Here is a 13,158-nt window from a genome sequence, read left to right on the forward strand (position 1 = left end):
GAAAAGAAGAGACAAACAGTGAGCAACAAATACAAATGTAAATTATACTGCATGTTATTAGATTATACCACTCAAAATTGCCAACTGCCAACTATTTTGACCTACAAAAATGGTAATCTCATACGGTTCGACCTAAGAGAAGGTGGTAAGTGCAACTGAGAAGAGGGTGAGGAGGGTCCGCAGTCGGAGGCGGGGTGCAGTGGTGAGTAGGGTGGCCCGGGAGAGCCCAGTGAGGTGGCGTGCTGAGGAGAGGAAGCGGAGTTACCCTGGATGCTACACTCACACGGGGTAACGCCCACCTCAGCCTCAGAGGGCACCAAGATCAAATGAGATAACAAAAGGGAAAACTTTTTGTAAACTAGGAAGTTCTAGGACTATAGCAAATTATTATTTAGTATCATTTAAAGTTCCCTGTTTTGCTGCTGGGAATTACAGCAGACTTTGTAAGGCATAAATATAGCTGGATGGCCTGCAAGGTTACTAGTTCATACCTTACCTGGAGCAGAGAAGCAATGAAGAGTTTTGGCTTAAAACTTTTCTGCCTGCTCCCAGAAAACAAAAGGTTTTGTTGTTGTTCTTTAGTCGATAGAGTATTCTCTACCCAAAGAAGGTAACAGTGTATGTCTGAAAAACTGTTGAACTGCAGGTGAGGTTGCAATGGAAGCAATTTAACAGAATTCCAAGAGAGAGCCATGTTATTTTAGCATCAGAAAACGTAATAAACTATATATCATGTGTCTAAAATCTGAGGTCTCTGAAGTAGGTAAGAATCTCACTAGCTCCACCAACCCATTCTACCAGATAATCATTATTTGCTCTGCTTGGTAAAGATTACAATTAAACTAGCTACTGAAATTTAACAGACAAGGAAAAGGCAACCAACAGAAAACTACACTAGGTTAATTTGTAGAGAAATAACAGGTATGCATAGTTTCTTTTAAAGAGACAGCCTTTATTTTAAGGATTTTTACATTGAAGACTTCAAAAAGTGGTAGGTTTTTAGAACGTATTGACCTGTATTTAAAAGGAACTGTTGACAAAGATTCTCCAGAAATAATCTGAACAAGCGGGAAAATACAGTTAATACTACTGAAACCTACTAAAATAACTCCAGGACATATGGTTTATCCGACATAACAATACCTCTAAATGCTGTCACTGATATGAAACTGACTGCTTCTTTTCTAAACACACAGTGGTATAATTAACAATATTCAATCACTTCTGTTCTTTCCTGAATATATAAAAATTAAAATACCAATTAAAAAACTAATATATTCTCCTCTTTCAATGTTTCTTACAGATACAATTTCAATATTTTCATTCATTAGTGGTGTGGTTTAAGAGGTTTTTCATTCGCAAATCAAACAACAATCCATCCAAAGGGAACTGATACTCTATAGGCTCATAGTGCAAATAAAGAGTTAGGGAATGCAGCAACTGACCTTTCTAAAATACAGAACGGATAAAATTCTTAGAAGATACATGCAATAAGCTCTACTAAGCAGCTGGCCACAGAACTAGAACATCTGATAATTTTCCTGGTGACTTCAAGGGGACTCCAGATGTTTCCAAACTCAACTTGAACTCTCATCTTAGGCTTTGTATTTTGCTTTTCCAGTTTCGCTAATGACACAAACATGCTATAAAATAAAAATCCAGAGATTCACATTAGAAAAGTATACTGTGAAGTGAAAGGCGAGAACAGTACTTGGCATGTCTTCTATGAACAGTATTCTGCTGCAGGGGTTTTTACAAAACAAACGGCCTTCCTCATCTTCCTCACCCGCGTTCACAAACGCGTTCTCGGCACTCCTGCTTCCAGAGGAGGTGGTGGGTATTTGAAGGAGAGTGAATTAAAAGACTTAAACTAGTTCATTTCTCGCTTACTTATGATCACATCTATCATCTGAAATAATAATGGGACAGTTACTGTATATTAAACCTGTTCAACTGTTTAGCCAGCAAGATGTGTTACCCTAGCCTGGCCAAGTTACAGCTTTAAGGACGTCTGTACTTGACTACAGCTTTATGTGACTAATGGGAACCATCAGTCTGTTCAAATTATGAGGTGCTGGAAAGAGAAAACAATTCTTCCCTCTTATAAATTTTTATATGGGTTCTGAAAAATGAGAATGAGGAAAAGAAGCATTACTTACATTCAAATCCCTGAAGTATTCATTATAGTCAAGGGCATATCCTACAACAAACTTGTCTGGAATTTCAAATCCAACAACTAAAAAGAATCACATCATTTAGATACAGAAAACATCACTTTCAAATCTAATACGTGCAAACATTCTCTAAAGTGACTCTAAACCATTTCATATAAAACTTGTTGGGTTAAAGCTGGTTAAATGATTGACAAAGTATTTCACTTACAGTCTGGTCTATATCCAACACTTCGCGGGGTCCTTTTCACCAGCAAGCTGTTAATTATAAAATGTGACATGTGACACACGGAGACACTGCAGGGCATTACAAAAGAGAATATTCATGGTTTGCAACACGGTTTCATCTGCAGTTTAGAATACTATGGTCAGTTTTAACAAACCCAAAGAAACACTCTGAAATGGAGAGAGCTAAATCACAGGGCTCCCTGGGCAGGGGCAGCAATGAGTTCACACTATAGATGAGGCCCTCGACTGATCTTCACCTGGAACACGATGGACTGTTCTGAGAGCTGCCCCCTGACTACCCACATGCCCATCAAAGGGCAGCTACTTGGGGAGGATGAACGGGTGGGGAATGCCAACGAGCAAAGATGACAAGTAAAGGCTTTCAGTCCAAAATCCCTGGAAAACAATCCCTAAGCCACAAATGGTGTGGGAGAGGTGAGCATCACCTTTCAAGACTTCTAGTAAATAGCTTACAAAGAGGAATGTTAGCTTAAAAAAGAAGTAGCATGCTAAAGGAGCTAGTATTTGTTTTTGAGAGCAGAAACTGCAGGTAGGATGTGTCAACTCTAACGAAAGCTAATTTCATAATCCAAGTGCTGCCTGCTGAAATTTTTCAGCCATTAAAAAACCTGTAATGGTGCTCTGAAAGCCTTTACATATGATAAGGGCAGTCCCAATAAAACAAGATTTCATAACTTCCTAGATAAGTATATTAAAAGGACTGGAAAGGACCTAAAGTGATTCTCAACCTTCGCTGCACATTGGAATCATGTGGGAACATTAAAAAACTATATAAAACTCAGATACCCAGGCCATACCCCTCACCAATTACATCAGAATCGCTGGGGATGGGACACAGATGTAGGTTATGTTTTGTTTTTTAAACTCTCAGATGATACCAATGTGCAGCCAAAGTTGAGAAGCACTGGCCTAAGCCTTATCCTCCAAGGGATCGTAGTCCAGGCAAGTCCCTTGAGATTCTCCTTCCAGTAATTAGAGGACACACTTAGACTCGGGTTCCATTTAGAAAGAAAATAACAAACCAATCACAGCAAAACCCCTTCCATCTACCCGAACTCATTCAGGAACAATCCAAAAAAGGTATCATTAAACTCAGTGCAAGCTGTACTAAGAGTTCAGGGGAACTCGGCACCTCATATTCCTATAGATCTCAATGAATTATTCTGAAATAATTGCAGATTCATAGGAAGTAGCCAAGAAAAAAGCACAGGGAGCGCCTGTGTGCCCTCTCTCCAGTTTCCTCCAGTGAACATGTCACATAACTGTAGTAGATTACCACAACCAGGACATGGACATTGGTGGACTGACCTTATCCAAATGTCATCAGCTTTCTGTGCTCATATTTATATGTGTGTAATTCTACGCAATCGTATCACACGTGTGGATTCGTGTAACCACCACCACAATCAGGATACAGAACTTTCCATCACACATGGCTTTCTCTTGCTACCTCTTTATTTATAGTCACAGCCACCCACCACGCCCTAACCCCTGGCAACCACTAATCTGTTCTCCATTTCTATCATTCTGTCACTTTAAGAAGGTTGTATAGGGGCTTCCCTGGTGGCGCAGTGGTTGAGAGTCTGCCTGTCGATGCAGGGGACATGGGTTCGTGCCCTGGTCTGGGAAGATCCCACATGCCGCAGAGCGGCTGGGCCCGTGAGCCATGGCCGCTGAGCCTGCGCATCTGGAGCCTGTGCTCTGCAACGGGAGAGGCCACAGCGGTGAGAGGCCCGTGCACCGCAAAAAAAAAAAAAAAAAAAAAAGGTTGTATAAATGGGATCATACAGTATTTGCCCTTTTGAGATTGGCACAGTTCCGTTGAGTTCCTCCAGGTCGTGTGCATCAGCAGTTTGTTCCTTTTTAGTGCTGAGTAGGATTCCATGGTAGGGTGGACCACAGTTGGTTTAACCAGTCACCTACCAAAGGACATTTTGGCTCTTTCCAGTTTGGGGCTATTGCAAATGAAGCTGCCATGAACATTCACACACGGGTTTTTGAGCGGATGTAAGTTCTCATTTCTCTGGGAGAAATGCCCAGAGTGCAGCTGCTGGAGTTGTATGGCAGTTACAGGTTTAGTTTCTTAAGAAACTGCCAAACTGTTTTCCAAAGTGGCTGCAGCACTTGACATGCCTGTCAGTTAATGGTTTTTTAATTTTTAATTTAACTTTTAAGTTAAAAAGCTTTCTAGTCATTCTTAACCCTGCTTTGTACTTAATCTTTTTAGGTATAAAGCACAGATACACATACATTGCATAAATAGATACACAATATATCTGTGACATTAAATTTAATGGCAAGGAAGAGATTAGGAAAAGAAGGTTGAGAAACAACCCACTTGGGCCACAGCCCCATCACTAATGACCCTCACACCTCCAGCTACAGGAAGTATCTCTCTCATGAGGCAGTCTATCTCAGTTTCACAGCATACTCCAGGAAAGAGGCACACAAGAATACCTGGAGGAGTATATGCCACAGTAGGTTGACATTTAAAACCCTGAAAGCATGTAGAGAAATGAGCAAATGCACTGATTGGTCTGCAGGAAACTGCTTAGTGCCCTAGAATGCATCATTTCTACACTCTCATCACGCCTGTCCCAAATCCATTTAAAGTAAAAACTCACTGATGATACACTGGCACCAGCTATCAGAAAAGCCCCAAAGGACAAACTGCTGACACACGACTCAGTAGAAGGCTTACTCTGATTCAAAGATGTTCGACAAATACTTTGATCCTTTAAAAGGGGTTTATAAAAACCAGTTAATTGTTTAGGAAATAAAAGTTAGATCACTATCTGACCCCTACATAAAATTGCAGATTGGTCAAAAATTAAAAAAAAAAAAGGAAAAAAAACACCAAAACATCCAGGGACGTCACCTGACAAAAAAAATAGTAAGGCATGAACTCTGAGCCAGGTTGCCTGGGTTCAAATTTTACCTCTATAGTGATCCAGCTCTGTGCCTCTGGATAATTCCCTATGCCTTGGTATCCCCATCTGTGAAGTGGGAATAATAGTCTACCTCTGAGTTGTTGGCGAGTGAAACTATAATTAGGGATAAACACAGGTAGAACTAATAAGCCAAACAGCACAGGTAGGACCAGGAAGTGAGGCTGGCTTAGAAGAAAGGAAGCAGATATTGTACATTTTCAACGTGGCTACAAAACAAGATGCATCACACAGGACCATTACATCACTCAATTCCAGGAGCTCAGGATCTCCAGGGCCCACTCCTTCCTACCACCTCCTAACCCGTCTTTGGGATCCTTGGTCTCAGTTTTGCAAAGAGGCCCCAAATCCTCTGCCATGCTACCCAGGACAACTTTGATATCATTATTAGATTGGGGAAAAACCAAAGAGTAATAACATTGGGCAATAAGGTGACTGCACTGAAAGGCTTTAACACACGACAAATTATTTACAAAGGACACTTACTGAGTCTTACTTGAGATTATATTACTTTTTGGAGATAAGAAAATTTACCCTTACAAAGAAGCAATTAATCTTTTTTCAAATGAAGAAAGTATCCTATGTCAAAATGTTATTTACATACCTTGCAACCTTGACCATCTTTGGATTATGCTGCTTGACCAAGGAAAGCAAGGTCTGCATTGTTTTGCCAGTGTCAATTATATCCTTTAAAAAAAGAAAAGACATTTAAATGGTAAATAAAACTATCGTACCTTTAAATTCAGTCATCATATAAACACAAAAAAACAAAATCCCATGTATAACTGGAATAATGCCATTTTTTTTTCGGTGCAGTGATTCTCACAATTCATACTGAGATATTCTGGAATCTGTAAGTCATCTGGCTCTCAGCAAGCAGTAGGAATGCCAGTCCTCAGGGCTGGATTTTATAGGCACCAAGAGATCAATGACAGCTAATTTAAGTATATATATGCAAGTATGTACACACATATTTTATTAGAGAGTTGTGGTGCTGCCCTTCATTATAAAAGATATTAGATTTTTTTTTATAAACTCAAGATCAGGATGCTCCAACTCTCGGATGCAGGTGGTTAAGAGACCACACCAAGAAACACTGCTTTATACCATCTTAAAAGTATCCAAAGTATTAAAGTTTTACCATATAGAATTACTTTACATGAAAGTGAATCTTAGCTATTTAGTCAAAAGTAAGACATTATTCAAAACAAACCTATCTCTAATTGGGAAAACATTTCTTAAACCATAACCCTAATGCTCTTCAATGAAAATATTCTCTACAGATGGTATAAAGCAGCGTTCACAAAGTGGGGCTGTAAGTCATCAGAAACATCAGGGCTGGGGATTTGTGAAAAATGCAGATTTCTGGGCTGTGGTAGACAGAATTCTGTTGGCCCCCAGGACTCCTGCCCCCTGGTGTACACACTCAGAATCATCCCCCACTACCTGAGTGTGAGTGGGACTTGCGAAATGATGGGGTTGTCAGTAGGTTGTGTTACACAAGACAGCTGTAGCAGCCTGGAGAGAGATTCTGCTGGTTTTGAAGAAGTCAGCTGTCATATGAGAGGGCCATGTGCTAGGACAGGAGGACAGCCTAGCAAGAAAATGGGGCCCTCAGTCCTGCAACCACAGGAACTCAGTTCTGCCAACAACCTGAATGAATTTGGAAGAGTACCATGAGTCACAGGTGAGATAGGAACCCCAGCCTTGATTCAGCCTGATGAGAGCTGGGGCAGAGGACCCGGCTACCCTGTATTCGAGTCCTGACACCTGAAAACTGAGATAATCAGTGTGTGTTGTTTTAAGCAGCTTAGTCTGTGGTAATTTGTTAGGCGGCATTACTGCAGACAAAATGAAGCAATCTGAAGTGGAATTAGTGAATCTGTATTTTAAAAAAAGCAACCAGTTCCCAGGGATACTCATGTACACAAACCCTGTGAAAAGAGTGTTATTTGTTTATTTTTTAATCTATGAGCTAAAGTTCCTAAAAACCTTGGTAACAACAAAAAATGAATCAGGGGTTACTGTTGCTCTTAAGCCTTACACCATTTTACATAAAAGAGTAAGAACTCATTCTACCGGTGGGAATATAAAGTACTTTGATGAGTAATTTGGCAACAATAGTAAAATTGAAAACGTACAAATTCGAAAACCCAGTCATTCCACTTCTAAGTGCCTGTATCCAGAGGGAACTCACACACATGCACACAGGACAACGCAAAAGGATGCTCTTAGCAGCCCTGTTGTAGTAAGAAAAATTGGAAGCAAACTCCCTATTTGTAGGGCAATAAATAGGTTGATTTGTACACTGAAATGCTATGAAGGATTTTAAGGTCAACTAACTCTATATGTTTCAACATGAATAACCTCAAAACCAATTTTAAGTGAGAATAACAAGCTGCAAGAGAGAATATATACAGTGTAGCACTATATAAATTATCAAAAAATATATTTTGTATATGGTTATAAATATGCAATAGAAGCATAAAAAGCATGGATGGGAATGATATGTGTAACTTTAAAAGGAACAAAAAAATTTCAAGCCAAAAAGAGAGGGGTAAGAAATATGCCAAAATGTTTCCACTATCCGGTAAAAGTAAATTACTAAATATTTCTTAGAAAAAAAACAATCTCACTCCCTTATAACACAAGCCCACCATTAAAACTGATGAAAAGGAATTTCTTTCCCTGGGTTACCTTCAGGACTGTGCATACCAAGTTAGAAAATCATAAACACTATATTAAAAGTATGTAAAACTTACTTCAACAATCAAGACATTCTGGAAGAAAAAGAGAAATGAAAATCAGTACAATGAATCAGACAGTGTTTCCAATTATAATTCAAGTCACATCATAACAAACTCTAAGGATTTATCCAAATTCTTGCTTTAAGCTACTTTACTATATCGAACTCTGATTTAAACAAATGGGCCATCTGTTGGGATTTGGAACTCTTTAATATAAAATTTTCACTGCAATGGAATTTTTAAAAATAAAATTTGACCCATATGTTCATTTTTTAAGAGTTTTCATTACTTAAACGGAGGTCTAATCTTGGGCAAGTCACGAAATTTCTCTGGGCCTCAGTTTCCCATGTGGAAAATGAGGGACTTCAACTAATATGTGTATTCCAACTCTAACATTCAAAACTATAATTTGTACAATAACTCCAAAATCATGCATTTAACTTACCATATGGAATCCAATTCAAAATGCATTTTCTCAGTAGGTTGAAATTGATCTGCATTTTCTGGATGTGTTCATATTCTTGGACTAAACTAAAAGATACCAATGCTTCCTCCCACCATAAACCCTTACCCCAATTTCTACCTCTCAGAATTTTATAGCTGTTAGAACGCTTAGAGAAAATACCATCTAACAATTACCTCCGAGGTAGAGAAGAGTCCTATATCTATTCCTGGGAATGAGGCAGCATTTCACATACTGGTTATAATCATTGTCACAAGAAGATTCATGTTATATTGCTTATTTGTAGTTCTCATTTCTCTATCACATACCTACAAGCATCAGAATTTTAATGTTCTATATACTCTTCTAAGTCAGTGCTTATCAAGGTAGGGCACACAAGATCCACTGGGTTGAAAGAAAAGAACTTTTTTTAAACCTCACCTTATGTAATCTATAATTTTATAACTGCATGCATTTTATAATGTACATTATATTACTACCATAGTTCATATGCAATTTACTCCTTTCCTCATATCACAACTAATTTCTCTCTTTTCAAAAGATATTGTAACCTAAATCTTTAGGAAAATTGAATATACAGTTGATGCTTGAACAACAAGGGGACTAGGGATACTGACCCTCCACACAGTTGAAAATCCACATATAACTTTACAGTCAGCCCTCCATATCCACAGTTCCTCCATATTCACAGATACAACCAGCCACAGATCGTGTAGTAAGGATTTATTGAAAAAAATTTGGATATAAGTGGACCCACATAGGTCAAACCCATGTTGTTCAAGGGCCAACTGTAATCAATTAATGGACCAAATAATTGTTTCACCACCTACCATGTGGTTCTTTCTCAGCATTTTCTCTAACCCAGCTAGCACATCTGAAGGACATTTTCCCATCAGTGACTTTGGCTCACTGATGCAGCAATTTGCACCATGGGATGGAATTATAGTTTGAAAAGAGCACTGAATTATGAGACAAAGAAACTGGATTCTAGTCTTGCCTATAATACTAAGTAGCTGCAAAACCTTGTCTAAATCATAATCAAAGACTTTTACTACTATGAGGCTGAGAGATTAAATATTTGCCACACAAAATTATAGTATCCGGAGTATGATGTCATTAATGTTTAAAAAATAAAAGAATGAGAATTGCTACCATTACCGAGAGCTTATTTTACATCAAATAGCTACATCCTTACTTAATAAATGAAAAATATGAGGTTCAGAGGTCAAATGACTTGCCTAAAGTCATAAAAATAGTCAAGTGGTAGAGAATAGATTTGAAGAGGGGTTTTCAGGGTCCAAAGCCCATATTCTCAACCATAACTGGAAAAAAGGGGAAAACTATTCATATATATATGTATCTGCACACACACAGTATCCGCCAGAGATAAACTGAAATAGAACGTCTAAATAATCCATAATCTCACCACCAAGAAACAACTTCACCCAACTTCTGCATCTTGTTTTTTTCCCACAATAAATGTGCTTACTGTGACTATCATGAAAAGAAAGTTATTTTAGAAGCAGAGACCTTTTAAGATCACAGAGCTATGTAGTGGGACAGAGCCATTAGGTGGGAAAGGCAAGGTCAAATGGAATCACAGAGAGCTCTGAAGGCTAGGTCCCTTCCAGCACTAAAAACTGATTATAGGAGTAAGGGCTTCAAATGACTTCTAAATATGGGCAAAGCACGCTGAAAGGGAAGGAGGATAGGTCTGGCAGGAAGGGAAAAGAGTCAACAGATTATAATTTCTCCTTTGAAGTTTTCAAAAGATGTTGAGGAAGACAACATTAGTTTGGCACGACCCTGATATGGGACCATAGAATTTGACACAAGTGTTGCATGTTAAAGTCGCCTTACAGATACTCAGTGAAGTAAGCTATAAACATTAAAATCTAAAAACCAGAGGAAGAAAAGAGCTTTGGAGCCAGATAGACCTGCATTTAAATTCAAGCTCTACCACTTAACTGGCAGTGTGACTTTGGACAAGTCTTTCAACCTTGCTGAGTCTTAGTCTCCTGATCTGTAAAATGGGGATGATAATATCTACCTCAAGAGGATTCTTGTGAAGCTTTTATGAGATTATGCCTTTATATCTGGCACTGTGTCTATAAGCAAAAAAGTAACTGGCAGCTGCAAAAAAAAAGCATTCCATCATTTATCATTGGTTACTCAAAAATCATTTCAGTGTATCTGAAGAATAATATTGTAAATATTCAGGTATTTTAATAGCTCTATTATCTCAGCGAAATGTCTATGCTGGAAGAATTTTGATGTATTTTAAACTCTTTTTTGGGATTCCTTAAAATAACAGTATGTTATAACATACTAAGTGTTCTAACTACCAGAAACTGTTTTAAGAGCTCTACATGCATTATATCACTCAATCCTCTTAACTCACTGAGATGACTGCCAGTAGCATCATATGGGAGACGAGAGGTTAAATAACCTGCCCAAGATCACATAGCTACGAGGTACTGAGCCAGGCTTTGAATCAAAGCTCTCCAGCTCTAGAACCCACACTTTCAGTCACTACATTATACTGTTTCTCTATCTTTTAAGAAACTATGTGCTGCCTATTTTTAAAAAGAAGACTGTCTTTTCCCCCATATATTCCTTTGAAGGATCCCAAATTAGATTCCCAGAGAAGCATACCAGCAGTACTTGGCAACACAGACTTGACGTTTAATGTTGGATTTTGCTGCCTCTTTGCTATATGACCTAGAGAAAGATATCTAACTTAGGTTGTTTCCAAGGGTTAAATAACCCTTGTTTGAGTGCATAAATAACTATCTAAACTGCCTCTTGGTGATGGATTGAAAGCACAGTGTTACTAATTGACTTGGTATGGAATGTTTTTTTCTTCCCCTTCAAGATACATACCTTTCCAGTTAAAGTTGAGAGATCATCTCCACCAATTACTTTTATGTCACCTGTTGACTGGTCATTCTAGTTAAAAAAAAAAAGATAAATATATATGTATATCTTTCCACGTATACACACACATTTCAAATTATCAAACGCGAACTAGAAGATTTAAGAAGTTAGCTATCTAGGGGGAAGGCGGAAGATGGCGGAAGAGTAAGACGCGGAGATCACCTTCCTCCCCACAGATACACCAGAAATACATCTACACGTGGAACAACTCCTACAGAACACCTACTGAAGGCTGGCAGAAGACCTCAGACCTCCCAAAAGGCAAGAAACTCCCCATGTACCTGGGTAGGGCAAAAGAAAAAACAGAGACAAAAGAATAGGGACGGCACCTGCACCAGTGGGAGGGAGCTGTGAAGGAGGAAAAGTTTCCACACTCTAGGAAGCCCCTTCGCGGGCGGAGACTGCGGGAGGCGGAGGGGGGAGCTTCGAAGCTGCGGAGGAGTGCACAGCAACGGGTGCGGAGGGCAAAGCGGGGAGATTCCCGCACAGAGGATCGGTGCCGACCGGCACTCACCAGCTCGAGAGGCTTGTCTGCTCACCCGCCGGGGCGGGCGGGGCTGCGAGCTGAGGCCGGAGCGCAGGGAGAGGACTGGGGTTGGCGGCTTGAACACAGCCTGAAGGGGTTAGTGCACCACAGCTAGCTGGGAGGGATTCCGGGGAAAACCCTGCACCTGCAGAAGAGGCAGGAGACTTTTCCTTCCCTCTTTGTTTCCTGGGGCGTGAGGAGAGGGGTTTAAGAACGCTGCTTAAAGGAACTCCAGAGACGGGCGCGAGCCGCGGCTAAAAGCGCGAACCCCAGAGACGGGCGCGAGCCGCGGCTGAAAGCGCGGACCCCAGAGACGGGCGCGAGCCGAGGCTGAAAGCGCGGAATCCAGAGACCGGCGCGAGCCGCGGCTGAAAGCGCGGAATCCAGAGACGGGCGCGAGCCGCGGCTGAAAGCGCGGAATCCAGAGGCGGGCGCAAGCCGCGGCTGAAAGCGCGGACCCCAGAGGCGGGCGGGAGAAGTTAGGGCTGCTGCTGCCGCCACCGAGGGGCCTGTGTGCGAGCACGGGTCACTCTCCACACCCCTCTTCCGCGGAGCCTGTGCAGCCCGCCACTGCCGGGTTCCCGGGATCCAGGGACAACTTCCCCGGGAGAGCGCACAGCGCGCCTCAGGCTGGTGCAAAGTCACGCCGGCCTTTGCCACCGCAGGCCCGCCCCGCACTCTGTGCCCCTCCGTCCCCGCCGGCCTGAGTGCGCCAGAGCCCCCAATCAGCGGCTCTTTTAACCCCATCCTGTCTGAGCAAAAGACAGACGCCCTCCAGCGATCTACACGCAGAGACAGGGCCAAATCCAAAGCTTAGCCCTGGGAGCTGTGAGAACAAAGAAGAGAAAGGGAAATCTCTCCCAGCAGCCTCAGAAGCAGCGGATTAAAGCTCCACAATCAACTTGATGTACCCTGCATCTGTGGAATACCTGAATAGACAACCAATCATCCCAAATTAAGGAAGTGGACTTTAGGAGCAAGATCTATGATTTTTTCCCCTTTCCTCTTTTTGTGAATGTGTATGTGTATGCTTCTGTGTGAGATCTTGTCTGTATAGTCTTGCTTCCACCATTTGTCCTAGGGTTCTATCCGTCCATGTTTTTTTTTTTTTTTTTTT

At 40.8% G+C, this 13,158-nt stretch overlaps 1 protein-coding gene across 2 annotated transcripts in view; it reads right to left on the minus strand.

Moving 5' to 3' along the window:
• Window positions 1-931: 931 nt before the first annotated feature.
• Window positions 932-13,158, minus strand: part of HPRT1 (hypoxanthine phosphoribosyltransferase 1) — a 41,040-nt gene continuing 28,813 nt past the window's right edge. The window contains exons 4-9 of one of the 2 annotated variants that reach the window (XM_027092425.1): window positions 11,462-11,527; window positions 8,131-8,148; window positions 5,973-6,055; window positions 2,383-2,429; window positions 2,160-2,236; window positions 932-1,643 (exon numbers count right to left, since the gene is read on the minus strand). In XM_027092425.1, the coding sequence (XP_026948226.1) occupies window positions 1,596-1,643; window positions 2,160-2,236; window positions 2,383-2,429; window positions 5,973-6,055; window positions 8,131-8,148; window positions 11,462-11,527 (339 nt within the window). In that variant the 3' untranslated portion in view covers window positions 932-1,595. Of the gene's footprint in view, window positions 1,644-2,159; window positions 2,237-2,382; window positions 2,430-5,235; window positions 5,465-5,972; window positions 6,056-8,130; window positions 8,149-11,461; window positions 11,528-13,158 lie in introns of those variants that run through there. The other variant, XM_027092424.1, reaches the window with a different exon arrangement.

The sequence above is a fragment of the Aethalodelphis obliquidens genome, unplaced genomic scaffold (genome assembly GCF_003676395.1).
Source record: "Aethalodelphis obliquidens isolate GAN/ISIS:26980383/991018 unplaced genomic scaffold, ASM367639v1 scaffold78, whole genome shotgun sequence".
NCBI classification, from domain to species: domain Eukaryota; kingdom Metazoa; phylum Chordata; class Mammalia; order Artiodactyla; family Delphinidae; genus Aethalodelphis; species Aethalodelphis obliquidens.